We start from the raw sequence: 26530 nt of genomic DNA, 5'->3' as shown, positions 1-26530 counted from the left end.
CACCACGCTTCACAACCGGTGCAAGTAATACTAATTGCCCACAGTCACTTCTCCATTTGTTATACTCGAAATAGGAGTCACTACTATTGTGGTTTTCCTCTGTGATGTGATGAAAGGTAGTGTAATCTGACTCACAGTTGCTTGTAGAGTTGTAAACATTGTTCTGTTTTCTGCATATATGCTGTCTGATTGGGTTCATTTGTCTGAGTCTTTTTTTTTTTTTTGTGGATGTGGGTCAGAGGCATTTCATATCAGTAAGAAAATGTTTTATATTCCGTGCCACAGTGCTGTCACCTCTGTGCTTTTACTTGTGTCTGTATGTAATACGGATGACCCCAAGGCAGAGAGCTACGTTCAAATAAAATGATCCTGCAGACTTTACTGGAGACGCAATTGTAAATGTGCATGTGTGGTGATAACTATGCTTAAGTTTTCAGAAAAACTGAAAACTTTTTAAGCATTGGGTGATCTTGGCTATCTGCTGTTTAAGATAGCCAAAAGACACATTTCCTTCTTTGCCTCTCTCCACTGGAGTTACCTATCTGGCTGTCACCACTCCCTGCCTGTTTTACATTTGGCACCATAGCTGCGTGAAGGGGTGGAGCTGTCCTCCCTCTCTGTCCTCCACATTCTGTGTGTGTCCCTAATCCTCCTCCTTGTCATCATCATCTACCTGAATAGTACTATCTGACCTGCTGAAAGTAGCCATCTGAGTAATGAAATAATTCTGTCTTGTCGTGGCTCTGTCCCACCACCACATTTTCTTCACTGATTATTGGTCAGATTAGCTGATGTTACAGCTCAGCCAAGGAGGTCACCATTAATGTTTGCATCTCATGCTGTCACAAGCATGAACCTTGTGTCCATGAGTAGATGCACGCTTCCTTCTGTGCAGTGATTCAGTTGACAGGTGTAGTCTGCTAAAAAGAAATTAGTTCCTTCATGAAACTGAAAGACAAAGAGATATTGCTGTTGAGTTTTTCAAATGTATTTTATAGGGCCATCTAGTTCCATTATATTGAAGAGAAGGTAGACATCTCTACGACCGATATCTCCAAAACTCTAGAACTCACACCAAAACATACTTCATTGATCAGCAGCTCTACAGGTAAGAGACAAAACATGTATTTTTTGATTTGGGGGTGAACTGTTCCTCAAATGAATGTGTGCGGAGATTTAAGTGTTACAAATACTCCATGTGGCCCAGTGTTGTAGTTGCACATTATAAAATTAACTTAACCAGTGAACATAACAGAGACAAAGCAACGCTGCTACCTGACTAAAGATACATGACTGCACTGCATGTGCGTTTGTGTTTTCCTTTGGGTGTCATGTACCCTCCAAAGGCACAGACTCCAGCACTGGGATCCAGAAGCTGTCAGTCCATGAAAGACACTCTGTGTTGTTTGCGGCTCCTGCTGTGTGCCTTGTGAGGTTGGGGCATACATGAAGAACAGCACTGTTGAGTGAGCAGTGATGTTTTGAATCACTGAAGGATGAGAGGAAACAAGCAGGGGGTCTGTTCTTACCTTGTCCAGCTACTTGATACTCAAGGGATAGCATGACTATTGAATAAATTACACAGGAAGCTTTCAGTGTATGAAGTGATTCAATTTTACTAGATATGAAATGATAAGGGCAGCTTAGATGTCAAGTGTGATGCCTATTATCATCTTACAGTGGGATCAGGGAACAGTGTTTTTGGCATAGGGGGCATGTCTTGCTTGAAAACTGCCTCATTTTCCCTGGTCATTATATTACCATGATGAGATTTCAGACTGTTGTCTTCATTTTGAAACAAAAAAAGGTTGTGTGTGCACATTAAAAATACATCACTGACATAGTCTCTGCTCAAAGAAAAAGATGCAATGTGCTTTCCGGCTAAAGAGATTTCAAACACATTTCTCAATACTCACCCCAAAGTATTAGGTCACAGGCACTATTACTCACACTCAGGTCTTGTGATCTGTATTGGTTGTTTGTGTGTGTTGTTTAAAGACAGCAAGCGTCAAGCTCCATTTTATAAAGTTTTAAGTAATGTATAATTCATCCAGTCATCTTGACTGACCAAAATGTGGCTCTCACCTCCGATATCTGGCTTATCTGTATGTGCAGTCCTGATGTGGAGAGAAGGAAACTAGTTCCTCTGACTTCTCAGATATGAGAAATCACAAACTTTTTTCTCTGCTGCTTTAAAATCTCACATATACAGAAGAGTGGTTGATTATCGATCCTCTTTATTGGCTTTAGGAAGTGATTTCACTGTTGGAAAAATTATCTTATCATAAAACTGGGCTGTCTATGCAGTAATAAGATGCAAATACTTTTAAAGTGGTGATACATGACCAGAGAAAACAGAGGAAAAGGGCTGTGGCATTTGCTTTTAATCAAGAGGAAACCTACAACTACCAGAATGCACTGCGCCGCACAAGACCAATAAACACTGCTGCTAGTGGGTGACTTAATCAAGCTTGGCTGTTTTGACGCAGGAAACAATATGACCTCCGGCTAATGACAAGCCATCTCTAATTACAGTTAAACAGTGAGCTAAGATACAGAAAAAGGCAATGCAGTAACATAATCTTGGTTTATATTTGATCAGCACTATTCAGTTTTACCATTTATCCTCTGTTTTGTTTTTTGTTTTTTGTTTTTTCAGCCTCTTTTTTACAATACAGGAAACAGTATGGGAACCACTTCTTGTTCACATTCTCAAATTACAGCCAAACAGTGCACTAAAATATATTTCTGAAGACATTTTAGGAGACACAAAGGCAACACAGTAACAGAATATTTGTTTGTGTTCAATCAGCACAGCCTTGTTTTACAGTTTGATCTGAGTTAGAGTTCGCTTGCTTTGGTCTGAATCAGGGACTTATTTTGTTACAAAGCTGCATAATTGCCTAGAGTTGGCTCGTGTTTTCACGGCAGCATTTACAAGCGGACCAGATAAAATGCCTTGCACGAGAAAGATGCTCTTGATTGGACAGATTTTTTCCCATGCAGAAAAAATCCAGGAAGTAAACAAAACACTGAAGAAGAGTACGCTTGCAAGATAAATGCGACACTTTCTAATGTTACAATGGAGGGACAACTATGCAGGTTGATTTTAGTGTTGGTCATCATGTACTATATTGCTCGCATTGTTCATTTTGGCAAACCATACAGTTTGAAAATGAGATGCGATTGCTGCGTTCACACCTGGCCAAATGAACCGCACACAGGCAAACAAACTTGAGTTCGATTGAACCGAACCAAACAGGGCAGGTGTGAAACCTCCCTTAGAAGAGAGGGCAAGAGAGAGGGATGGGTCTCTCTTTCGATCTGCTTCTGTACTCTTTGTGTCCATGGTGGCGGGCAAACGAAAATGCAGGAGTACAGTTTGCAGTTCGAGCAAAACATTTTGTGTCTTTCGGCAGATTTGAGCTGAGAGATGAGCAGGGAGATCTGGGCACCGGAAGGATGGAGAGAAGTTTACCATTGTTTATTGAGACACAATATCCGCATTGTTATAATACAAAGCTATTAAAAATTGGCTAAGTATCCCTTTAATATATCTCACCTGTGTAGCTCAGTCAGTTTATGGGATTTTCTCAGTTAAGTTCTTTTTTCAATGGCATTGTCATTATTTTGTCCACTCCCTGCAGTATTGGTTCTGTGTACCACCCTGTGCCACTCAGCAGATTAATAGGAGCTGTTCAGATAGATATGTGCTCCCACATCCATGTACACACACACACACACACACATGCACACATGCTGATTAAAGCATTAGGGGATCATTCAGAATGCCCTTCTGAAATCAAAGGCAAACAAACAAAAGTGTGTTTTGCATAAAACTCACAGGACTGCAAAGAGAGAGAGAGAGAGAGAAAAGAGTGCTGCTGGCACAACAGATGATTTGCACAATTTTGTTTTCCTCCCCCAAGGAAAGATGAATTACGTCTTAGATCCAAAGGGATTTTTATTTTTTTATCTCTTTGAATTTCTTGCTCATTTTGACATGTGTGCGCTGTGGTACGATTCCAACTGTCCTCCATTATTTTCCTGCATCTTGTTCCGAGGTAGTGACATGTTTGTTTCCCTCAGCTGACGCGCCTTCTCATCCCGTATGAATCAATGCGAGGAAGTTCGATACATCCCGCAGATGAGGAGCTGTTTTTGACAATCGGCTCCCAGGATCAGGGTCAGTGCCCAGACTCCACGCTGTCATTTTAAGATGCTCTTTAATAGCATTAAAAGAGCTGCCTCAGCCTCCTGATCTGGACTTATCTGGCAGCAGGGGATTTCACTCGACTGTCACTGCGCCTTAAGCACGTGCTTGTGTCTGCCTGTGGTATTATTTTCTCAGTTTGTCACAGACACTTTTGAAATACATTTTATTATTAGCTTATTTTTGTACTTCGCTTAAATTTTGGTTCAACACCGCTTGCAGTTCCATCTGAACATTTATAATTTATCATCTTCTGGTCATTGTGGCGCATTAAAGATCAGGGATTAAAAGTGTATTCTCTGACACTTCCCTTCTAATCGTCTGATGTTAAAATATCCTCATGCATCTGCTGTTTTGGTATAAATAAATGTTCTTCTATTTAGCCAGCAGACCTCAACCTTAAACCAAAACTACCTTCTTGGGCGTTGTTGAACTGGGCATAATGGCTTTGTAAATGTTCTCTTATATGAGCTTTATATGATGTAGTAATTTGAGATTCCTTACCTCTACACAACTTTATAGTTCTCACGTGTGTCCCGTGTCTGACTATGCTTTTGGTGTTTGAGTTTTCCGTGAACATACAAGATGAAACACTCTGCACCATAGAGCTTTTCAGTCTTTTCTGGGAGTCCAAACATTTACTTAAGTTTTGGCCATTACTGCAGATATGGGAACTTCCAAACATCAAACATACATGTCAAATGTTTCAGCCTTGGAATAGACTTGTGAAGCTGTCTGATCAGAGACTCAATAAAATGATAATTAATTGGGATATTTTGCATGGTAATCTCTGAGTAATGAGTTGAAATCCTTATTTTATTTGAACAATTTGTCATTTATTTTCCCGAACAGGTTTTATTGTGATATTTAGGAGATTAGGAGCAAAATGTTTCTTATGTATAGAGAAAAATGGTCTGTTGATACATGCTGTAAACAAAAATTATGAACTCATTGTCTCAAAGAATAGTGACAGTGTAGAACGTAATGTGAAGTATAATTAAAACAAAATACAAAGATCCCTATGAGTACAGTAATGCTCAGGAGCATTACCTGAGGATTAATCAGGTCCTTACCGATGTGGAATCTGAGGAACCTGAAGCTGCCGACTTTCCACTGTAGTCCCATTGGTGGGATCCTTTAACCTGTACTGTAGCACCACCAGGACGTTGACATTTGTGGCTTTGACTGAAATGTTTTGTCAATGCCATTAAACATTCATATCCCCCTCTGGTTAAACTGTAATCATTTTGATAATCCCACAACTTTTCATCTGGCACCATTATCAGGTCAACATTTCATTTCACTTTGGCAGACGACTGGGTACGTGCAAAACTAATGACATTCCCACCAGCTGTATGTTTGGGTGTGAAATAGCAAATGATAGCAAGTTAACACACCAAAGATGGTGAAAGTGGTAAACATCACACCTGCTAAAATGTGCTTCAGGGTGGGAGGTGCTGGAAACTGCAAGGTTGCTCTCACTCAGTGTGAATATTAACCTGATAAACAAAATGCTCTCGTTCGTGTTAAAGGGACAGTCCACCCCGAAATAAATTTTTTTCCTCTTACCTGTAGTGCTATTTATCAATTTAGATTGTTTTGGGGTGTTGGAGATATCAGCCAGAACTGATGGCACTCTGATTGTGCTACTCAAAGAGACAAAAAAAATACAATTGAAAAACTCAGCAGCAATGTCTCTGTTCAGAAATCATGACCCAGTTACTATAGATAATCCACAGACCTTGTTGTGAGCAGTTTCATTCATTATTTTCTGTCTACCAAACTACAGCCACAGACCATATCACTGCGCAAAAGGAAGTGTTTGGCTATTGCTAGCTTATCTAGCACCACTGTGCTCTGCCGAGGTGGACACCATTAATGTTTACATCTCGCAGGAGCCTCTTCTCCATGAGTAGATGCACGCTTCCTCCCTGCACAGTGATACTGTTGGTGGATGTAGTCAGTGTAGTTGACGGATGATATCTCCAACGCTTGACAACTCACACCAAAACAATCCTGACTGATAAATAGCAGCACAGGTAAGAGGAAAACATGTATTTTTGATTTGGGTGTGAACTGTCCCTTTAATTAAAGGTCCTTGATCATATTTTTGTGGGTTGAGGGTGTGGTCTTTACACCACAAACACTTCTGATCAGTATGTTGGCATTTTCATTGTGAGCATGCTACCCTCTCTCACCAGGCAGTTGTCATGGTAATTCCAGTCCACCTTCACTTTCGAAACTCTATAGTGGAAGTACGGGGTAGTTATCTATTTAAAGTGCAGGTTCTCCTAATTTGTGAGGAGTCAGGCACTTGTACAGTCCAGTGTGTGTTGCCGTCATGACAGTGCAGGGCTTTGCTGTTAGGTTGAGGACTTATATCTGTTGCTTTTGGATGGCTGGGTGCAGAACAGTAGTTGTTGGCAGGGAGCGCAGTTGTACGCCTGCCAGTTTCTGACTAATCTCTGGATTGATCCTGAAAGTTGGATGATCTGGGAAAAGAGACGATTTAGTGGCACTGCCTCTCAATTAAAGCAAGGTTCTCAGAACGTTTGATGTTGTTAGCGCTATGTTGGGTTAGCTAATTTTAATCTAGGGCTGTTCAGTGAGCAAATTGTCACCCGAACACTGCGGCTCTGTAGTTATGATGCCATATTACACACTGATTAGGCTGCAACCTTCCGCTGTTTTCAGCAGTCTATTTCCCTGCTGAGTGTTACAACACTGATCAGAGAATTGTGCGAGCACATTAGTCACTGCTGTCTTATTTTCCTCATGACCTTGGGTGATGTATTGCTTTCATTATCTGCCGATGTACTCGGGATGTTCATTATGCAGTGTTTTGATATTGTGGTGCTGTCTTTCTTTGTGCTTGGCTTCTCTCCAGGTGTAAGCAGCAAGCACGTGGATGAGCTGCGTGTCTTCCTGTTGGTCTGTGGCCTCAGAAGAGTCAAGGACCCCCTCTATCTGATAGAGGTTTTTTCAGGTATACAAAACAATTACTTATGTTTACAATGTATTGTGGTAATGTAAAACATAAAACAAGGACAGGACAGCTGAGAGAGAGGAGGGTGTTTCTTGCTGGCATGTTTTCAGCCAGTTCAACCTTAATGTCAGGTAAAACCCCAAATGGAAAAGCCTTTGTGACTGCATATCTGTAGTAGCTTGTGGTAGAAGCACTGGCAATGTCTTCATCAATTAGGAATGAAGTTGTGTCTCAGTGGTTGGGTTTCAGCTAATTAAAAAATTTATGTGGAAGTGCAATGAGATTCTCCTGACAGTTTACACCGGCCCTGCAAAGACATTTGCTCTTGTTATCTTGTTGAGTCTTGCCTTTATGATGTTTCTTTTTTTGATGACATGATATCTCATATATGTATCTGATATATTCAGCTGAGAGTTGCCACTGATTAGCAACAGCAATGGCTTTTTCTTTCTTTTTTTTTTTTTTTTAGACTTCTTGTATTTTATGTGGCTTTTTAAGTGCACAATTATGGTAATGAGATGGCACTAGAGGCCATCAAAGTGTATTGATGTGTCATCCACATAGGAGAACTTGCATGTCTCAACTCTACATGTGGTTACTACATGTGGCTGTGTGTATTTTCACATTGCATTTATTGTAAATTAAATAGTACTATCCACATGCTTCAAAAGACAAACGTATGGTGTACTAAGCAAGTATAGTTGTGAGAATTTTATGCAAACCAGTGGTGGAATTCAAGTGAATGTATTTACTCAAGTACTGTACTTAAGTGCAGTTTGTAGGTGCTTGACATTTCCATTTTATGCTTGTTGATATTTCAACTTCACAACATATTGCTCCACTGCAATTATTTGATGACTTAAAGCAACAGTGTGTAGGATTTTGTGGCATCTGGCGGCGAGGATTGCAGGTTGCATTCAGCTGAAACGTCTTCTATTTGCCGAGTGTGAACTCCTAGTTCCTTTATTGTTAATTGTATGGGAGGTTTATAGCGGGAGCCAAATTATTTATTATTTATTATTTACAGAGGTCTCCTCCGCTAATTTAAACTGGTAAAAACACCAAATAAATGAATAACTGAAGATCCAGATGTTTAGGAGGTTTTTACCAGGAGAGGAATTATCCACAGAAGTGTTTTCCTCTCGAAAACAATGGTGATTGAATGGTGGTCATGTTTTGTTAGTCCGTTCTGGGCTACTGTAGAAACATGGCGGTGCAACATGGTGATCTGAATAGATAAGGACCCACTCCCTATGTAAATATAAACGGCTCATTTTAAGGTAACAAAATCACAGCAATTCAAATTTCCAGGTAATTATACACTCAAGAAAATATACTTATATTCCATTTCTGCCAATATATCCCCCTTAATCCTACACACTGGACTTTTAAGTTACTTGTTTCTTTGCAGATTCTGATTATAAATACAAAATATAAATCAACGAATAAATTCTTATATATTATTATAGTTTGAGCTACCCAGCAGTAAATTAAGTAATTAAAATGGCCCCCAGCTTTACACAATAATTTATCACTAATTTTAATACACTAACATAATGCACACCGTTCAGCCAAAACAATAAAACCACTGACAGGTGAAGTGAATAACACTGATGATGCTGGCATTCATGTAGATGCCACTTGACATGCACCATTCACCCACACACTGTTTCAGACAAAGTACGCCCCCTCATGGCAATGGCACTCCCTGATGGCACTAAATTTTTTCCAAAATCTCTTTTATTTTGCGTCTTTCAGAGTGGCACTGTGAGAATCCACTAAATATGTTGGTCATTATCGGGCCAAAGGTAAGTACACAATCATTATACCTGGCATGTGTGTCTCCTGTGTACCATGACTCTCTGTGCTGTTGAAGTGACATAGAAACCTTCCCTGGGAATTCAGGCGGCCTCTAATTGGATATAGCAGAGATACTGGCTTTAGCTGTTTAGCTGGAATTAACTGGCAGCGCTGGGAGGAAAAGGCAATCTTCTGCAAACAGGGCGAGGGTCAACAGCAGACGTAGTGGTCCTGTTTCATTTTGTGTCTGACTGGCTGATTGCTGGATGTGCTGCTGTATTGCTTGCTCCAGATTAGCACTTGTGACCTGTACAGAGCTAGCTCATTATAATAAACAAGGATGGGCATATATATCTGGACATGTGTTGGTATAAATTACAGCAGAAGCAGATTGTAGCCGTCACATGCCATCATGCTTCTGTACTGTGCATAATTTCTGAAGAAATTATCTGCACATATACAGGCTACATGGCTTCATGTTGAGCATGTCAAATTATTTGAAAAAAGAAACGACTTAGCCGGCATGATTTAGGATATTCATAAATCAACCAGTCAGCCAGGCAGTCAAATCAGAGGAGCGAGTTTTTATACATATACTGTTAAAGTTTTTTTCCAACTGATTGCACCTTTATGTTAGAGACAAGTTGTATCCCAGCCAACAGCAGCTGCCTCAATGCTCTTACAACTGTTCTTTTTTCCCCCATTTCATTTCCAATCTCTCACTCATTGATTTCTCTGTATGTTTGTCTTCATCTTCTCTCCCCCCCGACTTGCTTTGATATGACACCAATGTACAGTATTTTAGTGTCTGTTCTTTCTTTCAAACAGTGGTGTCAGGCAAAAGGTATGTTCTGCTTTAGATTTGCTCAAAAACAACTCAATTAGACATGGCCAGGGGCTTATACACCGTCTGACTGCCGCCTCTTGCTCCGCTATGCTTTGTTGTTGTTTGATGAAACGGTTCAGTGGAAGCACAGACGTGTAATTCATCTCGACACCCCTGAATCACAGTGAAAGCGTGTTTGTTTGTTTGTCTGAGGAATGAAAAGCCATTTATAATTATTATAATAAACTTATATTTGTATGACCACCAGATTTCCCCTAAGGATTCCACTTTTGGTTAAGCATAAACATTGCTGAATAGATTTCATGAATTGACCGTAAATTCTAAAAAAGAAAAATATAAATGAACAAAAAAACCAAAACGACAGACATTAGAATGAGACATGCTTTGCTCAAGCTGTCATGACTAACTATAAATCCACAGCTACTTCATTCAAGTAATAAGCGCTCTGGCTGCACAGCATCTGTCATTAAGAGGAAGATTCAGGTCAGTTTGTCAGCGATGACACATCTCACTCCTCTGTAACTGGGCTTTATCAAGCACCACAATGTGCAGCAAATTATTATGAAACAAAGATGATTCAAAAAATGTTAGATTTTGGGATGCAAGCATGCCTTTGTACCAAATGTTTGTTGCTTAAAAACAAAGTACAAAACAAACAGCAAATCACAAAATCGAAGATTCATTTGTATGAACTTAACGTAGATGTAGCACCTGCCTTCCACTTCTGATTGGTTATGTCCTTCCCCTCCGCTTTCTTTTGACTCACCGTAGAACAACACAGAATTAGTACAGTGCTTAAATCATTCACGTTTGCTAATGCAGCCTTTATCGTGATCTATCCCCTGCTGGTTTTACAATGACTGCTAAATCCCAGATTACACCAGGATACATAAAATGTTCTCAGTTGAGATTCTTTGATTTTAATGCACACGTGCTATAAAGCAGATTCCATTTAGAAATTCCATGAGCTATAAAATGAAAGCGAGAAAAAAAAAAGTAGCAGCTTGCTTGGCAGCATCTTTGACCTAAATTGCTATGCTTTGACTTTTCTGTGGGCAGGCTAATGCACGCAAATCCCACATTGCAATTAATCAGATTGGCCACCCACCCCACCCTGACCCCAATCTCTGAAAATACAGGATTTTCAGAGAATGATTTGCTCATGATAGAAATTATTAATTGTGTCATTGTTTCATTTCATCCTTCAGATTAAGTCATTGCTGGCATCCTTGATGAAAACACGCAGGTTTTACTTGTCTTTGTGATGTGTCTGTCTCTCTTAGATTGATCCTGTATTTACTGTTGAAGTGGAAGCTGTTGTCAAAAGGTAAGCCTTCGGTCTTGTTTTCTTTTCTGTACCAGTTACACATCATATAAAAGGAAACTTGAGATTGGACAATCTATTGCTTTTCTCCTGTGAGAAATCTGAAAACTTTTATTGCTTCTATTTGTCCCATGTGGCACAAGAAAATATCCAAGCAAATGCATCTTACATTTATTTTGACATAATATGAACAGAAAGAAAATCTGAGGGGAGTGCCAAGATCCTCTCTTGTTTTTTTGTTTTTTTTTTCATCTGTCCTCCCACTCTCAAGCCTTGGCTGATCTCTCAGATTTTCGCCAAGGGCCTCCACCACCACAAAGCTCTCTGCGGCAGGAAGCTGCCCTCTCTGGTTAGGACTCTACCTGGACTCTCCGTGCATGTCACACATAGTGCAGCTGTGTTTCCTGCCCTGAGCTTGTCACTGCCCTTTAGCGTCATTCACGCCTCTCTTAGCCTCAAGTCACGCAGAACTGAGCTTTGTCACTGCTTCCGCAGAACAGCAGGGGTCTTCTTGGCCCAGGAGAGGAGCCAACAGGAGCTTCATGCTGCCATGAAAAGGTGCTTCGCCTTGGTTAACAGCTCCGTCTCAGAGGGCATGTCAGCAGCCATTTTGGAGGTAAACATCTTCAGGGCTCATGGGTAACTGGACAACAGCATGTCCTGACAACAGTTCTGCTGTTAAACACAATTTCATCCTTTTGTAAGTCATGCATTGTGGTGCAGAATAATATTTTTGTAATGAGAATTTGATTTATCAAAGTATAAACTGAGAACTTGCCATGCAAAGCCCTGAAAAATTCAAACTGTGAATATTTACACGAGTCCTTATCTCACTGTTTCTTGCTCAGCTACAATGTTATCTGACCACTTCAGGGACAATTACCCAAATTAATTGCTTGACTCCAATCTTCCCATTCCTGAGTGAGCAAAACCTGCAAATCCACTTAATCTCTTTTAAACACAGTCGATTAAGACAATCCACAGTAGGCTTAAAGTCTGATTAGTATGTTAGCATGTTTCACTCAACAACCTGCTGAAGGTATTAGCTGATACAGATTGTTAATTTTGTAAGTGAACTAAGACACCGAAGAGCAGAATGGCTGAGCTGTACAACCTCCAAGGTGCTTAGGTACTTTTTTTTTTCATGATAATGACAGCATTAATGAGTCTGTGTGAGAGAGCTTTGTCTGTGACAATATGAATCTCTGCAAATTTTGAGTGTTTATCTCCCTGCTCCAACAGGCCATGGACCTCTGTGTGCCCGTGTTGGCCAGGGACATTCCAGGAAATGCAGCAATAGTGCAGCATGAGTTCACTGGCCTGCTGTACTCGTCTCCTCAGGTATACAGTGACAAACACTGACCAGGTCCCCACATGCGTTAAGCCCCATTAAGCTCTAACACTAACTGTGTTAATGGACTACAGAGAGGATATACTGCATATACACTGTCACCTCAACCGACCAGAAAATCACTTACTAATACTAAGTAGTATTGAAGCACTGTCTCAGGATGATTAAAGATGTGCATGTCCCCTTTTCCTGGCATTGATTTATCTTTAAAAGTCTCACAATTTTTAAGAAGAAAAACTTTAAATCATTTTGTCAAACTTTGTACTTTAAATTCTAATCATTAATCTAAGCAGATAAAATATAACAAAAGGAGCTGATGTTTCTTCAGGTGCTTAGATTAGGATCAAAAAGTGCAGCCCTCAGAGACAGAGCAAAGATACCACATTACCATGTGGTGATGCAACACATAGCAGCACGCATGAAAGTGCAAAGTGGGGAGTTCCCATGCTTTTCAGTCTGATATATGATGAGGTTTGATGCAAAAGGGGAATATCATAGGTTAAGGTAAGCTGACAGAGGGCTTGAGCGTGGAGCTGTGAAGACACCATGCTGTTGCGTGATGTTGTCGTAACAGTGGAGATAAGTCCTCTCCAGGGGAAGGTCACGTGTGCTCAGCTCAGCTGCCAAGAGGAAGCTCTCACAGATGGTTGCAGCGACTTGGGCTGGATAAACCACGGCCTCAGCCAGGACCAATGGGCAGCAAGTGCTCCTCTTTTAGCCAAAAACTTTTCCCGCAGTGGATCACACTCTAGACCTTTTCTGCATGCTTTCAAATCCCCTCTTATTTTTGGATTGACAGTGTTTCTGTGTCTTTAAGCCTTCAAAGTAATTACACGAGGAGTATAGGTATCAAGAAATGTGTCAAAAGAAACAAACACACAAGCACTTGAAAAGCTTTAAAGAGAAAAATGGCACTTCCTGCCCAGCTCTATAATTTGCACTAAGAGTGAAGTGATTATAAGCGTGCTGCTCATAAGTTGAGCTTTAATCCTGTTGCTGAGGATTTATAGCTCTCATATGGCCATACAGAAGAGCTGTTTCCTACCAAGAGCCTCTCCAGACATAATCACATCACTTGAATGAAGTGAATTGGCCTGCTGACTGGCAGTGGCTAAAATTGTGTGCCCATTGGCTCTCTGCTCCACTAAATGTTGGCCACCATGTTGCAGGAACCCTTTAAGGCACTTTCACTTCATTTCGTTGGCTTTTTTGACTTTGCGGGGCCCACAGATGAGCAGCTAGGATTCAGGATGCGATGTGGATACAACACATATAAGTCAGTGCTCAGCGATGACACTATTAGTCATTTCTTAATTGTCTAATTCTTATCCTCATCTTCCCCTCCCCACATCCATGTGACAGCTTGTGCGGTTGTATTGTTTAACAGTAGCAGTCACTTTGTTTGTTTGTCCCTTTTTTCATAAGCACATGAGAGGTGGCAGCTATTAGGATAGACTGAAAAGGTTTGTTGGACAGCCGTATTTGGATCTGGAGCCACAAATATCTCCATCCTTTGGCAATGTAGAGACATTTTTGAAGTATTTACTAATCAGCGCACAGGCTCTTATCTGAGTTCTGTTCTTGTGCCTCGGATTATCTTTTATGCTTTAAAAAAACATATCTTCAGGCAACTTCAATGGCAAGCTTTAAGTGGCATTTGGCAGGAAAATGAGACTCGTTTTTGCCTTTATCCCTGCCAGGAATTTGTGCATCAATCTCAGAGGCTGTTGTCAGATCACAAGCTGAGAGAGAGAGTGGTGAGGAACGGAAAACTCTATGTGGAAGAGCATCACAACCTGAAAGAGGAGAGAGAAACCTACCAGCGGCTGGTGGACACTCTGCTCTGAGCGTAAGGTCACAGCATTCAACCCCACTCTGTATACTTTCTCAGGAACTGGAGCAACGAAGAGTAGGGCATTACACCAGTGCATTAACCTTGCAGAGGTATAATTTATTACAGATGTCTTTATTCCCAGTTTTTTAAGAAAGATACAAAATAGTCCTGTTTTATCTGCACTGCTGGATTGAAATTATGCTACAGAGCATTTTGAACCAAAGACCTAGAGTAGAAGTGGTCGTGTTTATAAATTGTATGTATTTGAAATTGATGATGTACTGTTATTTATGGTTTGGTAAAAATATGGAACAGCAGGGCTACTCTGTTTACTCATTCTACCTAATAAAAGAGGCAAACAACTCCACTGGTTGCTTTTGAGTGGTTGGCGATCTAAAAATGTATCATCATTCTCTCTGTTTATCACACTTAATCAATTACTGAAAGAGCCATTAAGTCTTGATTTCTCCTCAAATACAGAACAGTATCAGCGAATCTACTCTTGCTATAAACTGTTCCAGTATTTCTTTTCATTCCAGTCTGCACGCTGGCACATTCATTTTTAATTAAGTACAACAACTAGCTTGTACACATTCAAGAGCCCAGCAAAAATTCAATTTGTTTGAAGGACAGACGGGCGCAAAGGGTTCTAGTAATTTGCCGTTACAAATGTTGATTTTGGGGCATGGGCTGGGAAGGAAAACATGAATGTTCTTTTGAAAGTATTGCCACATTTTTTTATACAACTGTAACATTAAAGGTCCAGTGTGTAGGGTTTAGGGAGAAATTGGCAGAAATTGAGTACATTATAGTCAGTAGTATAGTCAGTTTTTTTAGTGTATAGTCATCAGAAAATAAGAACTGTTGTATTTTCGTTTACTTAGAAAAAGCCATTTATACATAGGGAGCAGGTCCTCGTCCACAGAGTCCACCATGTTGCACCGCCATCTTCTACAGTAGCCCAGAATGGACAAACCAAACCCTGGCTCTAGATAGGGCCATTCACGTTTTTGCGTTGGCCACCGCAGTTAGGAGCCCGTCTTCGACGAGCAGTATCACAGAAACACAGATTTTCTAACATAAAACTGCATTGTTCAGTGTTTTTTTTTTTTTTTTTTTTTTACCAATTTTAATCCCTGGTTTGTTTGTTTTGGAGAGGAAGGGATCTTTGCAGATAATTTGCCGCCCGGTAAACACCTCCTTAAAGTCTGGAGTTATCAGAGAAAAAGGTGAACACAGATTAGCAGCTGCTTTGCCAACGTGAAACTGCTTTACCCAGTGTTTTTACACGTTCGCATTTTGGAGAAGAAGAGACCTCTGCGGATAATTCGGCTCCTGTTACAACCTCCTGAACAATGAACAATGAAGGAATTCTAATCGGGAAAAGTTTCAGCTGCTTTAAATCTACAATCTTTACCACTAGACAGCACTAAATCTCCCTAAATCTTACACCCTGCTCCTTTAAAGTAGAAAGTCAAGTGAAAGGCAATATTAAAGATCATAGTGTTTTAATGAAAAAAACAAATCAAAAGAAAATTATATCAACTTAAATCTACAAAGAAAAGGGTCTGGGATATTGCATCATAGAAAACACGCCTTTCCATCAGAATTATGTTTAATCAAAGCCACATTTTTGGTGAAACCCAAATCTCTCAGACTCAGTTTTGTATTATAACTGGGAATCAATATATTGTATTTGTTATGTGGGATATTTTTTCAGTGTGTCTTTGTTCTGTGTATAGCAGCATGTGAGTGCAAAAAATTTAGAGAAGTAGATATCCACATGCAGCATTAACATTTGGTGGCTTAAAACATTGTGCCATTAAGAGTCCATCTGGTCAACCATCTAACACGCATCCACACTCCAATATTAACAATAATATACAGTACATGTACATGTAAAAGGCCTTGATAGGTAATGAAATGTGGAGGAGGGCAATTCCAAATTCACATATTCTAGACAGTTATTGGAGTTAACAAAGGCATTGAGGTGATCAAAGCCACATCTACTGTACATGTGAGGTCTGATCAGGCTCTGTATTATAACTGGTCCCCAGGCTCTGTAATGGGCACTTGGGGTTCCTCCTCACAACTGTCCTCCTTCCCAACCCAGTGGATGCCGTGGCCGTTCTCCCTGGGCGGGAGATGTGGCGAATGCTGACGCTCCAGAGTGGAGAAGGTTGTGAACTGGACTCTCTTCCTCTTGCTGGTGGGCGAGTGGACTGACTCGGTGTGCATAGGTTTGCTCCTGAGGGAGCCCACGCAGCTGAGGGGTGAGTCTGTAACAGAGGCCAGGCAACTGGGCCTTCTGGACAGAGAAGCGGACTTATCAGGCCCAATGTCTATGACAGTGGTTGTAGTCTGGGAGTCTTGCTGGACAGGACTGCCTGGCACGCTCATCACCAGCTCAGCGTCTGTGCCGAGCCATACCCAGTCATGTCTGTGCCCTGTGGGCTCCTGGCCATGAGAGGGAGGCTTCTTGTGCCTAAACTTAACAACATATGAGATACAATTAACCAGAAAAACGAGGATGGCCAGGCAAAAGACGCCCAACAGAGCATACATGCCAATCTCCAAGTCTGTAAGCGGCCTGTTGGCCAACATTTCTTCGCCACCAATTTCTACCTCTGCAGTCTCCTGCCCAGGTACCTCAACCTTGGTGGGAAAGTTGTTATAGTTTACCAGGTTTCCAGGGGCTTTCACAGTGCTAGTAAAGCTAACACTGCTCATATCCTCCGCAATCATATTGTCTGAGCCATATGCTTTGCTGGTGTCTCTGGGGCTGCTCATCAAGCTGATATTTACCACGCTGGTAGGACTGCCAGGGTTTCCTGAATTGCTGGTCTTACCCACCCCTCCGAGGCTGCCGCTAGTGATGAAGGTTCGTTCGGTGGATTTGATTGTGGTTGTAATCTTCTGCATGGCGCTTTCCTCTCTATCTGAGGTAGAGCTGCGCAGTGGAGGATCCTGGGACGGCTTCCTCCGCTTTCTCTCGCCATCCACCTCTTCACCATCATTCCCATAGTCACTACCGTTGTCCTTGCTGCTGAGAGTGCTTCTGTCAGTGCTGCTGGTATTGCTGTCTGGGCGCCGGCTGTTCACCTGAAACTTGACCTTGAGGCTGCCATTGCCCACAGCCACTGTGCTTTTGCGTTTGGACTTCTGGCAGGACTCACAGATGGACATCTCTACTCTGACCAGGACTCCCTCGCCCTCACCCTCGGCCACCACAGTTGGAGGCGTGCCCTGCACTGACACCACCCCCTGATCTAGAGATGTCGCTGTCACTCGGTAGAAAGCAGGATCATAAATGTCAAGGGGCGTCTGGTTGCCATCACTGAACTGCACCCAGGCACTGATCAAAGCTTCCTGAAAGAAAAGAAAATAGGAGCAGTTGTAACTGTGCTTTTAATCTACAGTTCATCAATTACCCTCTTTACACCTGGTATTAATATATGTGCCCATATTCACATGAGGTCATTGAGACATTTAAATGGATTCAGACTGTTACCTGTTTGGGGCTCTGTAGAACCTCCTGTGTGGTTGTGGTAGCAAGGATGGCCCTATTGCTTCCAGCACTGAGCTGTAAAGTCATGGAGAGGCCTGTAACCAGCTGGACCCCCAACTCTGTGATGGTCACTTTGTCATCCACAACTTTGATAGTTGTCTTGGCCAAGATTGCGTCAGACAACGGCGAAAACACCTGTCACAGTGCAATGTCAGAAACAGGAAATTAATTAGAGTTCCTCAGACTGTATCTTCTTGCTAGGACCAGTTCAGTTCATCAAATTAAAAGTAGAACTTAGTAAACTACCCCGATCTCAATTCAGGGTCTGACTAGCTGCTTCTTGATATGAGGTTGATCATTCAGCCAAGGTTAATCCAAGCAGTACCTGGATGGTGGTGATCCCCAGGTCTCGTCCTGACAGCACTCTTCCTGCCTGCAGCCTTGCCACCCGAGGGTCCTCCACCTTCATGAAGTATCGAACTAGCCTCGTAACATCCACCTGCCAGTCTGAGCCCAGGAAATAGGCCTTGGGATCCCGTGGGTCCGCCTGCTCTGCCACAAAGTAAGTTAGCACCCGTACCAGGGCGTGCTGAAACTGCAGCATGCAGCCCTTCCCCTTCCTGTCGTCTTCTTCACTGTTCCAGCCAGGTCTGGGACATGAGCACAGAAACACACGTGCAAGTCACACCTGTCACATGGTAAATGCTTTGACCTGTTATACTCCAATCACTCAGCCCTGTCTCTTTGCTTGATTGGATCACGTTGAGATATTGCAGTACATTATATAATGAAATCAAGACCCTAAACCCTTAGAGAGATATGATTTGGATTTGTATGGCCTAAAGGGTGCTTCTAGAAATCCGATCTAGAAACTAAATGAGGGGAGATTTTAACGTTAGACAAATGGTTTGTTGATGTGACCCACCTTTTTGAGGTCAGTATAGGAACCCTCCAGCTTTTGATCTGGCTCAGTTCTGTATCTGACACTTCAATCTGCAGGGGGAGTCGGGGCATCCAGACGTTCAGTTCGAGCTGAGCACTCAGGTAGCTGTAGGTGAAGTTCACCATCAACTTCACCTTGCCCTTCGTCTCTTTGCCATTCACGAAAACATAGTCGCACCTGTCTGACACCTGGATAAGAGGAGATAATTCATAAAGGGAACAATCCATCAGAGCATGAACATCTTATCATTTTAATTTCCCTGATAATGTCCAAGAGTTTATGTAAGTGCGCTTGTGTAAACAGTCTATATCAAACTCAGAATGAGATTGTTGTCAATGAAGGAGATGTTAGTCATCTAACCAATGACAAAAAATAATCAAATATTCTCATAAAAGTCACTATTTTAACAAATAGGCCATTCTTACAACAACAAATGGCCCTGCGGCAGTTTTGCACTGCATGTGTTACCATAGTAATGTCAGCTTCCTGTAATAAACTACTGCGATGATCACCGGTCCGAAGCGTTAGGAAGAGGCAGCATTGCAATTTTATGTTAATCAAAATATCATGTGGTGCAGTGCTGAACATCAGTCCTTCACAGCCAAATGCATTCATTACGCCATGATTTCAAAGGTGACCTTGGCAAGTTTGGGCGACTGCTCATTAAGATCTCATGGACATTTTGAGACACGAGTCAGGAGGTTTTCCTTGGTTCTCTCAACAGCCACTGCTTTAAACAAATTGGATAATTAACGCAGCATTGAAATTCAGTCACCAGCCCCCTGGAAGTGCACAGGGGAGTGGAGGCGGGGGGAAGAAACAGTGACTTTGACAGATAGCCTAAGGAGGAATACAAATAGCAAATAGATTCCCGCTCTCATTCGCGTGAACCCAACAGTTTGCTAGACGATGTGCTGTCACAGGCACACGCTGTTTTTTGAGAGGATCTTGTGTCATCAGTGCATCTGAGCATCAGTCATCCTGCACCCATGACCAGAGCTTAAGCTTTAGTATGACCACATCACTATGTGTCATCCTTGCTGTTAGCTGAGATGCCCAGGCCTCTTCCCTGCGAATAATCCTATGCTTGATTTATATCCAAACAGCAGATTTACAACATGTGGCACTGAAGCCCTTGAACGGTTGTTATGGAAAATTTCATGCATGGAACAGTTGACAAGGACTGATTTAGTTTCAGTGAAGTCGTCTAAAGTTCTTGTGTTTTTTTTTAAATGGGGTGTGGAAGCAGTCAACCAGTCATCCATGATCTAGGACACTTTTCTCTTCTTCTTTTTCAGAGAGGCATCTTTGAATGAATTTCCATGAGCCATTTTCAAACAATATTCTGAATCTTAAAAGGGAATGCCATTTTAATGTGTCATCACGCCCACGCATCCCAGTCACAGTCTCATTCTGCAGCCAAGAATATCCCTCAGTGTTTTTGGTGTCAAAATAGATATTTGTTTAAAATGGGATTTGACTTTCATCACTGGCTACAGTATTAAAAACGGGCAGAAAAAAACAATTGTAAAATGCATGCTTGACTGACACGTCTGTGACAGTAGTTTGCTAGTGCAAACAAAACAAGTTCAGTAAAGTTTTAATGAGTATGCAGAATTAATTAAGGCAAAGGGGCATATTAAGTTCAAGCATTACACAGAGTTCAGGCCTGATGTAAATCATTTAGTCAAATTGCTTTGCCACGCTATGAACGGTCCTGATTAATCAACTAAGTAGACATCTATGCTCAATATGTCGCTGCTTAAAATGTTCAAGTGTCAATCCTTCAATCCTGCACTGACAAAGAGAATGTCTCTGCACGTTTTTTAAGTCTCTCCATCATTCATGCACATTTGAAAAATCTTTCCATCACGGCAGATTAGACTTTGTTTTGCTTTTGTTTTGTCACATGAGCTATCCATTCTAGGTAAATCCTTCCCCATCTATCACTAGCAGATTTGATACTCTTCAGGCACACCAGAAGAGAAAAGATATCTGAGTCAAGCTGTTAGACTAAGAAGATTAAAGGGAATATTTGTCACTGAAGCTGCTTTCTGGTCAGCAAATACACTGAGAGCTACTGTAAGCTTAGAACAACAGCAAAGATGGCTACATTACAGGGTTGAAAAGAATGATTAAGTCCACATCCGGCCTTTACATCCTCACATAATCCTGCTTTTCTTATGACTGATACTCATCTGCACTTAATACATGTGAACTTACTGTATATGCTGTACTGTGAATCTCCTCATGGAGCAACTCTCTGAAGATAATACTGCATTTATTTATTGGCCGTGACATCTGTTGTTTGCTAAACCTGCTTTGGGACATATTTGACCAGCAAAAAAAAAACCCAACGTATTAGATCGCCGGAGTCTACTGCATGTCTTTATTCTTTGTTTACAATGCCACTTTACCCTTGAGTAAGTACATTCACAGCCTCTGACCTCAGGGGCCCAGGGGCCTGACTTTCAATTTCATCAGTAAACAAAGCCGGCTTTTGGCAGTCAGCCGTGCTCAGGTTCACAGGATAAAAGTGGCAAGTCACAGGACGGGAGCACAGTGGCAGACTGTGAGGTCATTTGTGGCGAGCGATTTAGCTCAGTGGTTGTTCATTGTCGTGGAGATTGATGGGAAATGTTGTAGGAGCCCAGCTAATAGTTTGTTTTACGGTGTGGAAAAGAGACAGAGAGCAGAGGTGACTTTGGTACAACTTATTTGTCCGCATCTGTCCTTACCAACACACGTGAAACTGACCTTGCCCCCCTTTTTAAACAACCACTCTAAATTGCCCTCCTGGCCCTTAGCGTCAGAGCGGGCAGACAACAGACAAACACTCATATTCTTCCATTTACTGCTGCTAATAACTGTTTTGTTCTCAGGTTAACCATCTGCCCATGGTGATTGAACATTTTTTACACAATACTTATGCAGCAAAATTGATTTAAGCGACAGTTCACCTCAGGATCCAAAATACTTATTTTTCCTCTTACCTGTAGTGCTCTTTGTCTGTCAAGATTGTTTTGGTGTGACTTGCTGATGGTTGGCATTATCGGCCATGGAGTTGTCTGCTTTCTCTCCAGTATAATGAAACTAGATGTCACTCAGCTTTTGCTGCTCAAAGCGCCAAATAATACCTTTAAAAACTCAACAGCAATGTCTCTTTCCAGAAATCATGACCTGGTTATTAACCATTATCCACAGACCTTGTTGTGAGCAGTTTCATGTAAGAACTACTTCTTTTCTACTGAACTACACCCACCAACTGTATCACCACACAGAAGGAAGCATGCACCTACTCATGGACAAGAGGCTTGTGACAGTGTGAGATGTGAACATAAATGGTGTCCTTTCGAATGAGCTGTAATGTTAGTTAGCTCATTGGTGCTAGGTGAGATAGTGGTAGATCCACGCTTCCTTCTGCGCAGTGATACAGATGGCAGATGTAGTTTGGTAGAGAGAGAAGAGTCCCTACATGAAACTGCTCACAACAAGGTCTTTAAGCTTGAGCACCACAAGCTGAGTGCCATCTCGTTCCCTTATATTGGAAAGAAGGCAGACACCTCTACGGACAATATCTTCGACACTCTGCACACACACCAAAACAATTTAGATAGATAAATAGCACTACAGGTAAGAGAGAAACGGCCCCTTTCAGTAAAAAAGTGTAACAAAAAAAAGCAACTTCACATCTTATCTTTTCATTGTCATTGTGCCTTCATAATGTAATAGTTTAAAAAGACATTTATGTTACAGTAAAATCGTTGTACTTGGATTGTATGAAACCAAAGAAGATAAAAATGATTTATTAGAAGGTTATTGTTCCTTCTACAGCATGTGGAGGCATGTAACAAGATGCAGGAGGAGTAAATCCTACCTTAAGCACATCTTCATCAGTGGAGCTACAGTCTGTGTAGTCGGACACATCAGTGACCACTCCGTCTTCCTCCACAGCCACTGTCCTCACAGGCATCACCACCTTCTTTCCCGTCAGAACCGCTGTATTCAGGATCTCTGTGTCCTGCAGAGAGGCCAGGAAAATCAGCCCAAGTTATTACATGTTGCTTACTTTCATAGAAAAAAAAATCATATGCTATAAATTCAATTTTCATTTTACATTTTTGACATTTGGCAGATGTTTTCAAGTAGTGCCAAAAAAAAAAAAAAAAAAGGTTTTTGGGATAGGAGCACTGTGGGGTGCAAGTACAGGAGGAAGGTAGGAGAGACGGGGGCGATGAAGTGTGACTCAGTGACTCAGCAGTCCTGATGAGTTGAGAAGGCTGGTTCCCCTTTGGGAAGCCGAGGGGGGGGTGAGAGATAAGGCTGGGTGATGGCCAGGTCACTGCATGGAAGGGAGAGCTACTCTTGGATTTCTCTGCACAGGCATGTCCCTCAGAGCGATGCCATATCCGCTCAAACATGATCAAATAAGTAGAGCCATGGACGTGGACTAAAAATAAACTCGTATCTACAGCACAGCCTGTTCTATAATGCTCAGTGTATTATCAAATAGGGCGGCTGTGACAGGTGGAGCCGAGGCATCCACTAATCGCAGGGTTGGTTGTTTGAACCCTGGGACCCCTTGTCCGAGTGTCCTATAGCACGATACTGAGCCCTAATCGCAGAGGATAGCTTGACCAGCGACTTGCATGTTTGTGGCTTATATTGGCCTGTGATTACAGTATATGTGCGGATCATGAGTGGATTATGAGACAATGGGTCCATGGGCACACATGTGCAAAGGGTCCAACCACCTCTCCTCTGTAGGAGCAAGACACACAGACTTTACAGTGGATTTGTGTCTGTTTGTTGACATTATGCATCTTTTTGTGGTTTTGTTTCTCTTTGTAGTCATTTTGTGTTTCCATCTGGTTGCTTTGTGTCTCTTTGTGTTCATTTTCAGTCTCTTCCTGGTCAGCCAGGAGGGGCCCTGAAACTTTTGGCCCTTTGGCCTTTACCTGGTAGGCCCATTCAGTAAGACATCCATGGTGGGGATGGGTGAATTAGAGGCGAGTTGTAAAGCACTTTGGATAAAATGCTACATAAATATCCATTTATCTATTTACAGTAATAGTAGTAGTAATAGTAGCATCTGCATCACTCTGTGTGTTTGTGCATATATGTGCATTTGTACGCATGCATGGATAATCAAAGCATGAAAACAAAGCAGATGGATATATGTCGTCCTCTGTAAAAACACACTGTTCTAAATGAAGTTGAAATAATTGAGTGTCATGTGTGTAAATTAGTATGAGAGCGGTGGAGCGCAGCCCGGTCAAGTTCTGCAAATGATCAGTTGAATCAAATTTAAAGAGACACTTGGCCACTCAGAGTATGAAAATGAAGCAGATGGATAAGTGTCCCTCAACTGTAAAACTGGTTTAAATGAAGCCGAAATAACTGAACATCGTTTTTTTTCTACACTGCCATTACAATATAGTTAAATAATACAGATCTGAAGGCTGTGTCAGGGATGCTTTTCCCATTATATAGAAGTATTGAGCAGCAGCAGTAGATGGAGTTCACAGAGCAAGGCTCAGAGTGATCAGTCAGCGCTAATGTCCCTCCGAGCCAACCATCAAATCTCCTCGTGTTTGGCCCTCTGCCTGAGGTCAGCTTCTAATCCGCAAGAGAGATGAACCATGTCAAATTCACGGATCGGGATACTGTAGCATATCCCCATAACTTCAAGCACTCCGGCACCATTATGATAGAAATGCAGCAGACAGTACTGTGAAATATATGTAACCTGCTGCCCAGACATATGGCGTGAAGTATTAAAAAAATCCTAACTTTTAATCATTCATATTTCATTTATGTTACGTGGTTTAACACATTCTGAGAAACAGAAACAAGGTGACTGAGTGTTTTATGTGACCAGTCAAGTCGTCCCTGCAAACAGTGACGCACTAAGAAGTCAGTGACCCAGGTGATAGACACCTCAGACTCAATGTGTGTAATTCAAATTGGTGTAAACTCTTGTGTAATGTTCCGTATTTAGTGTTGGTGATTATATCATAGATTAATTATAGAGGTAGCATGATAAAGAGGCCTGCGGCACCAAAATAGAAGCACATGAAGCAGCTGTTAGGAGGAGAGGATGACCACATATTGCACGCCAGAACAGAGCAGAACAACACAGAGGAGAGACATCAGCTAGCTGACAGTCAACAACACAAGGTCACTCTCTGCTCAAAATAGAACCCATTTACTAAACAATCCAAAGCATATGCAGCCTTCTGCGTTTGCAAACCAGACAGGAATGGATCAAAGCAAAGTGCATTTTATGATATTTTCATGCACCGATGCTCAAAGGATGCAGTCCAAGTGTTGGCGTTATCAGAACTGTCAGTGATGTCGATGTCTGTTTTAATGGTGATTAGGGGTGACATGGAAGCTGTCAGCGAGCTCACCATCACAAGAGGGGCCAAGCCAACAAAGTCTCTCTGAGTCGTATAGATCCTCATGGCTCCTTCAGTCTTGGCTACGTTTTTGGACGCGGATGGCAGTTCCAGCCTCCATATGATCACCTGACTGTCGAGAGGACTGCTCAGCTCCTCCACCTCGAAATCCATCTGAAGCACCTCCAGCAGACTGCTCTCCAGCCTGAATGGGAAGCAGGATTAGTTAGATATGCATACCATGCATGCACATATGCCAGTCTATAATTCCAATGCAGCAAATGTGTTTTTCTGAAGGGTTTTTTGGAAATAATGGTGTAAAAATTGATACAGAAATGCAAATAAGCAAGAATATCACATTGTTAATAGATGTTACTGCAGCTTCCTGTTGTCATATCATGTTATTTGGTGCAAGAAGTGCCACATTTTGAGTATATGTGAGGGGTCTAATTCATTTAACTTCTTCTTAATGTAAATTAGCACCAGAAAAGCAGAATCTTTCCATCACAGCCACTGATACATAACAGGATTATTCCACCACTGGTGTCTGCGATTCCCCCTCCACACATTAAATTCCTGTAGAGATAATCATGTCTGAGTAAAGGTGCAGTGATTATGCCACAGTGTATCCTGCACCTCAGCCTGTGGCTCGTTGCTCTCAGTACAGGACTAGTCATCGTGAATCCATTCGATCATATGTGAAACAACAGATAACTGAATGGATACATTATCAGCCAGTGTGGCCAGGGCCAAACTGTTATACTTCTCATAGTTGAGGTATGGACTCAAGTCAGACTGGAGCTACAAACTTGAAGACTTTAGACCTGACTGTAAAAGAGCAAAACAGACCCGCAACTCAACTTGGACTGTAACACCAATGACTCGTGACTTCACTTGGATTGAAGATTAAAAAGTATGTTATTTTAAAAACGTGCCACTCATCTATTCATTTTCCTTCATTTCCTAAATCAACCAACATTAACTCTGTACTTTCCCAGTGAGTCAACACTTAATTCCCCACATCCATTTTGTTTAGTTTAGTACTAAAGATTTGTCAGCCTTGACTTGGGACTTAAGTGCAAAGGCTTGAGACTTCCTTGTGACTTGCAAAACAATGACATGGTCCCACCTCTGCCTCATAGTCACAAGATCTAAGTCAAGCAGAATCCGTCAACCCAGAGGTATATAAATATGATGTGGTGACATTGCTGCTGTGATATACTGAGTGTGATTACATGGATATGAATAACGTGTAAATGAGGGAGAGATCAGAGAGATCAGGTTATTCATATTCTTTGTTTACATCTCAGTTTCTTTCAGTGT

The 26530-nt window shown here is 41.7% G+C and overlaps 2 protein-coding genes across 4 annotated transcripts in view; one reads left to right on the top strand and one right to left on the bottom strand.

The window, feature by feature from the left end:
* glt1d1 (glycosyltransferase 1 domain containing 1) overlaps positions 1–25328 on the top strand; it is a 32528-nt gene extending 7200 nt beyond the window's left edge. Inside the window, exons 7-13 of one of the 3 annotated variants that reach the window (XM_050050254.1) lie at positions 7101–7199; positions 8958–9007; positions 11130–11173; positions 11666–11786; positions 12413–12511; positions 14222–14370; positions 25190–25328. In XM_050050254.1, the coding sequence (XP_049906211.1) occupies positions 7101–7199; positions 8958–9007; positions 11130–11173; positions 11666–11786; positions 12413–12511; positions 14222–14368 (560 nt within the window). In that variant the 3' untranslated portion in view covers positions 14369–14370; positions 25190–25328. Of the gene's footprint in view, positions 1–7100; positions 7200–8957; positions 9008–11129; positions 11174–11665; positions 11787–12412; positions 12512–14221; positions 14756–18302; positions 18426–25189 lie in introns of those variants that run through there. The other 2 variants (XM_050050255.1, XM_050050253.1) reach the window with 2 other exon arrangements.
* The window catches only part of LOC126393860 (transmembrane protein 132D), a 36063-nt gene continuing 25357 nt past the window's right edge, over positions 15825–26530 (bottom strand). Inside the window, exons 4-9 of the mRNA XM_050050250.1 lie at positions 25220–25412; positions 22684–22827; positions 18789–18994; positions 18249–18513; positions 17867–18058; positions 15825–17724 (exon numbers count right to left, since the gene is read on the bottom strand). Coding sequence (XP_049906207.1) covers positions 16396–17724; positions 17867–18058; positions 18249–18513; positions 18789–18994; positions 22684–22827; positions 25220–25412 — 2329 coding nt within the window. The 3' untranslated portion in view covers positions 15825–16395. The remainder of the gene's footprint in view (positions 17725–17866; positions 18059–18248; positions 18514–18788; positions 18995–22683; positions 22828–25219; positions 25413–26530) is intronic.

The sequence above is a fragment of the Epinephelus moara genome, chromosome 8, assembly GCF_006386435.1.
Source record: "Epinephelus moara isolate mb chromosome 8, YSFRI_EMoa_1.0, whole genome shotgun sequence".
Classification (NCBI taxonomy): domain Eukaryota; kingdom Metazoa; phylum Chordata; class Actinopteri; order Perciformes; family Serranidae; genus Epinephelus; species Epinephelus moara.
This window is presented reverse-complemented; position numbering and strand designations above follow the sequence as displayed.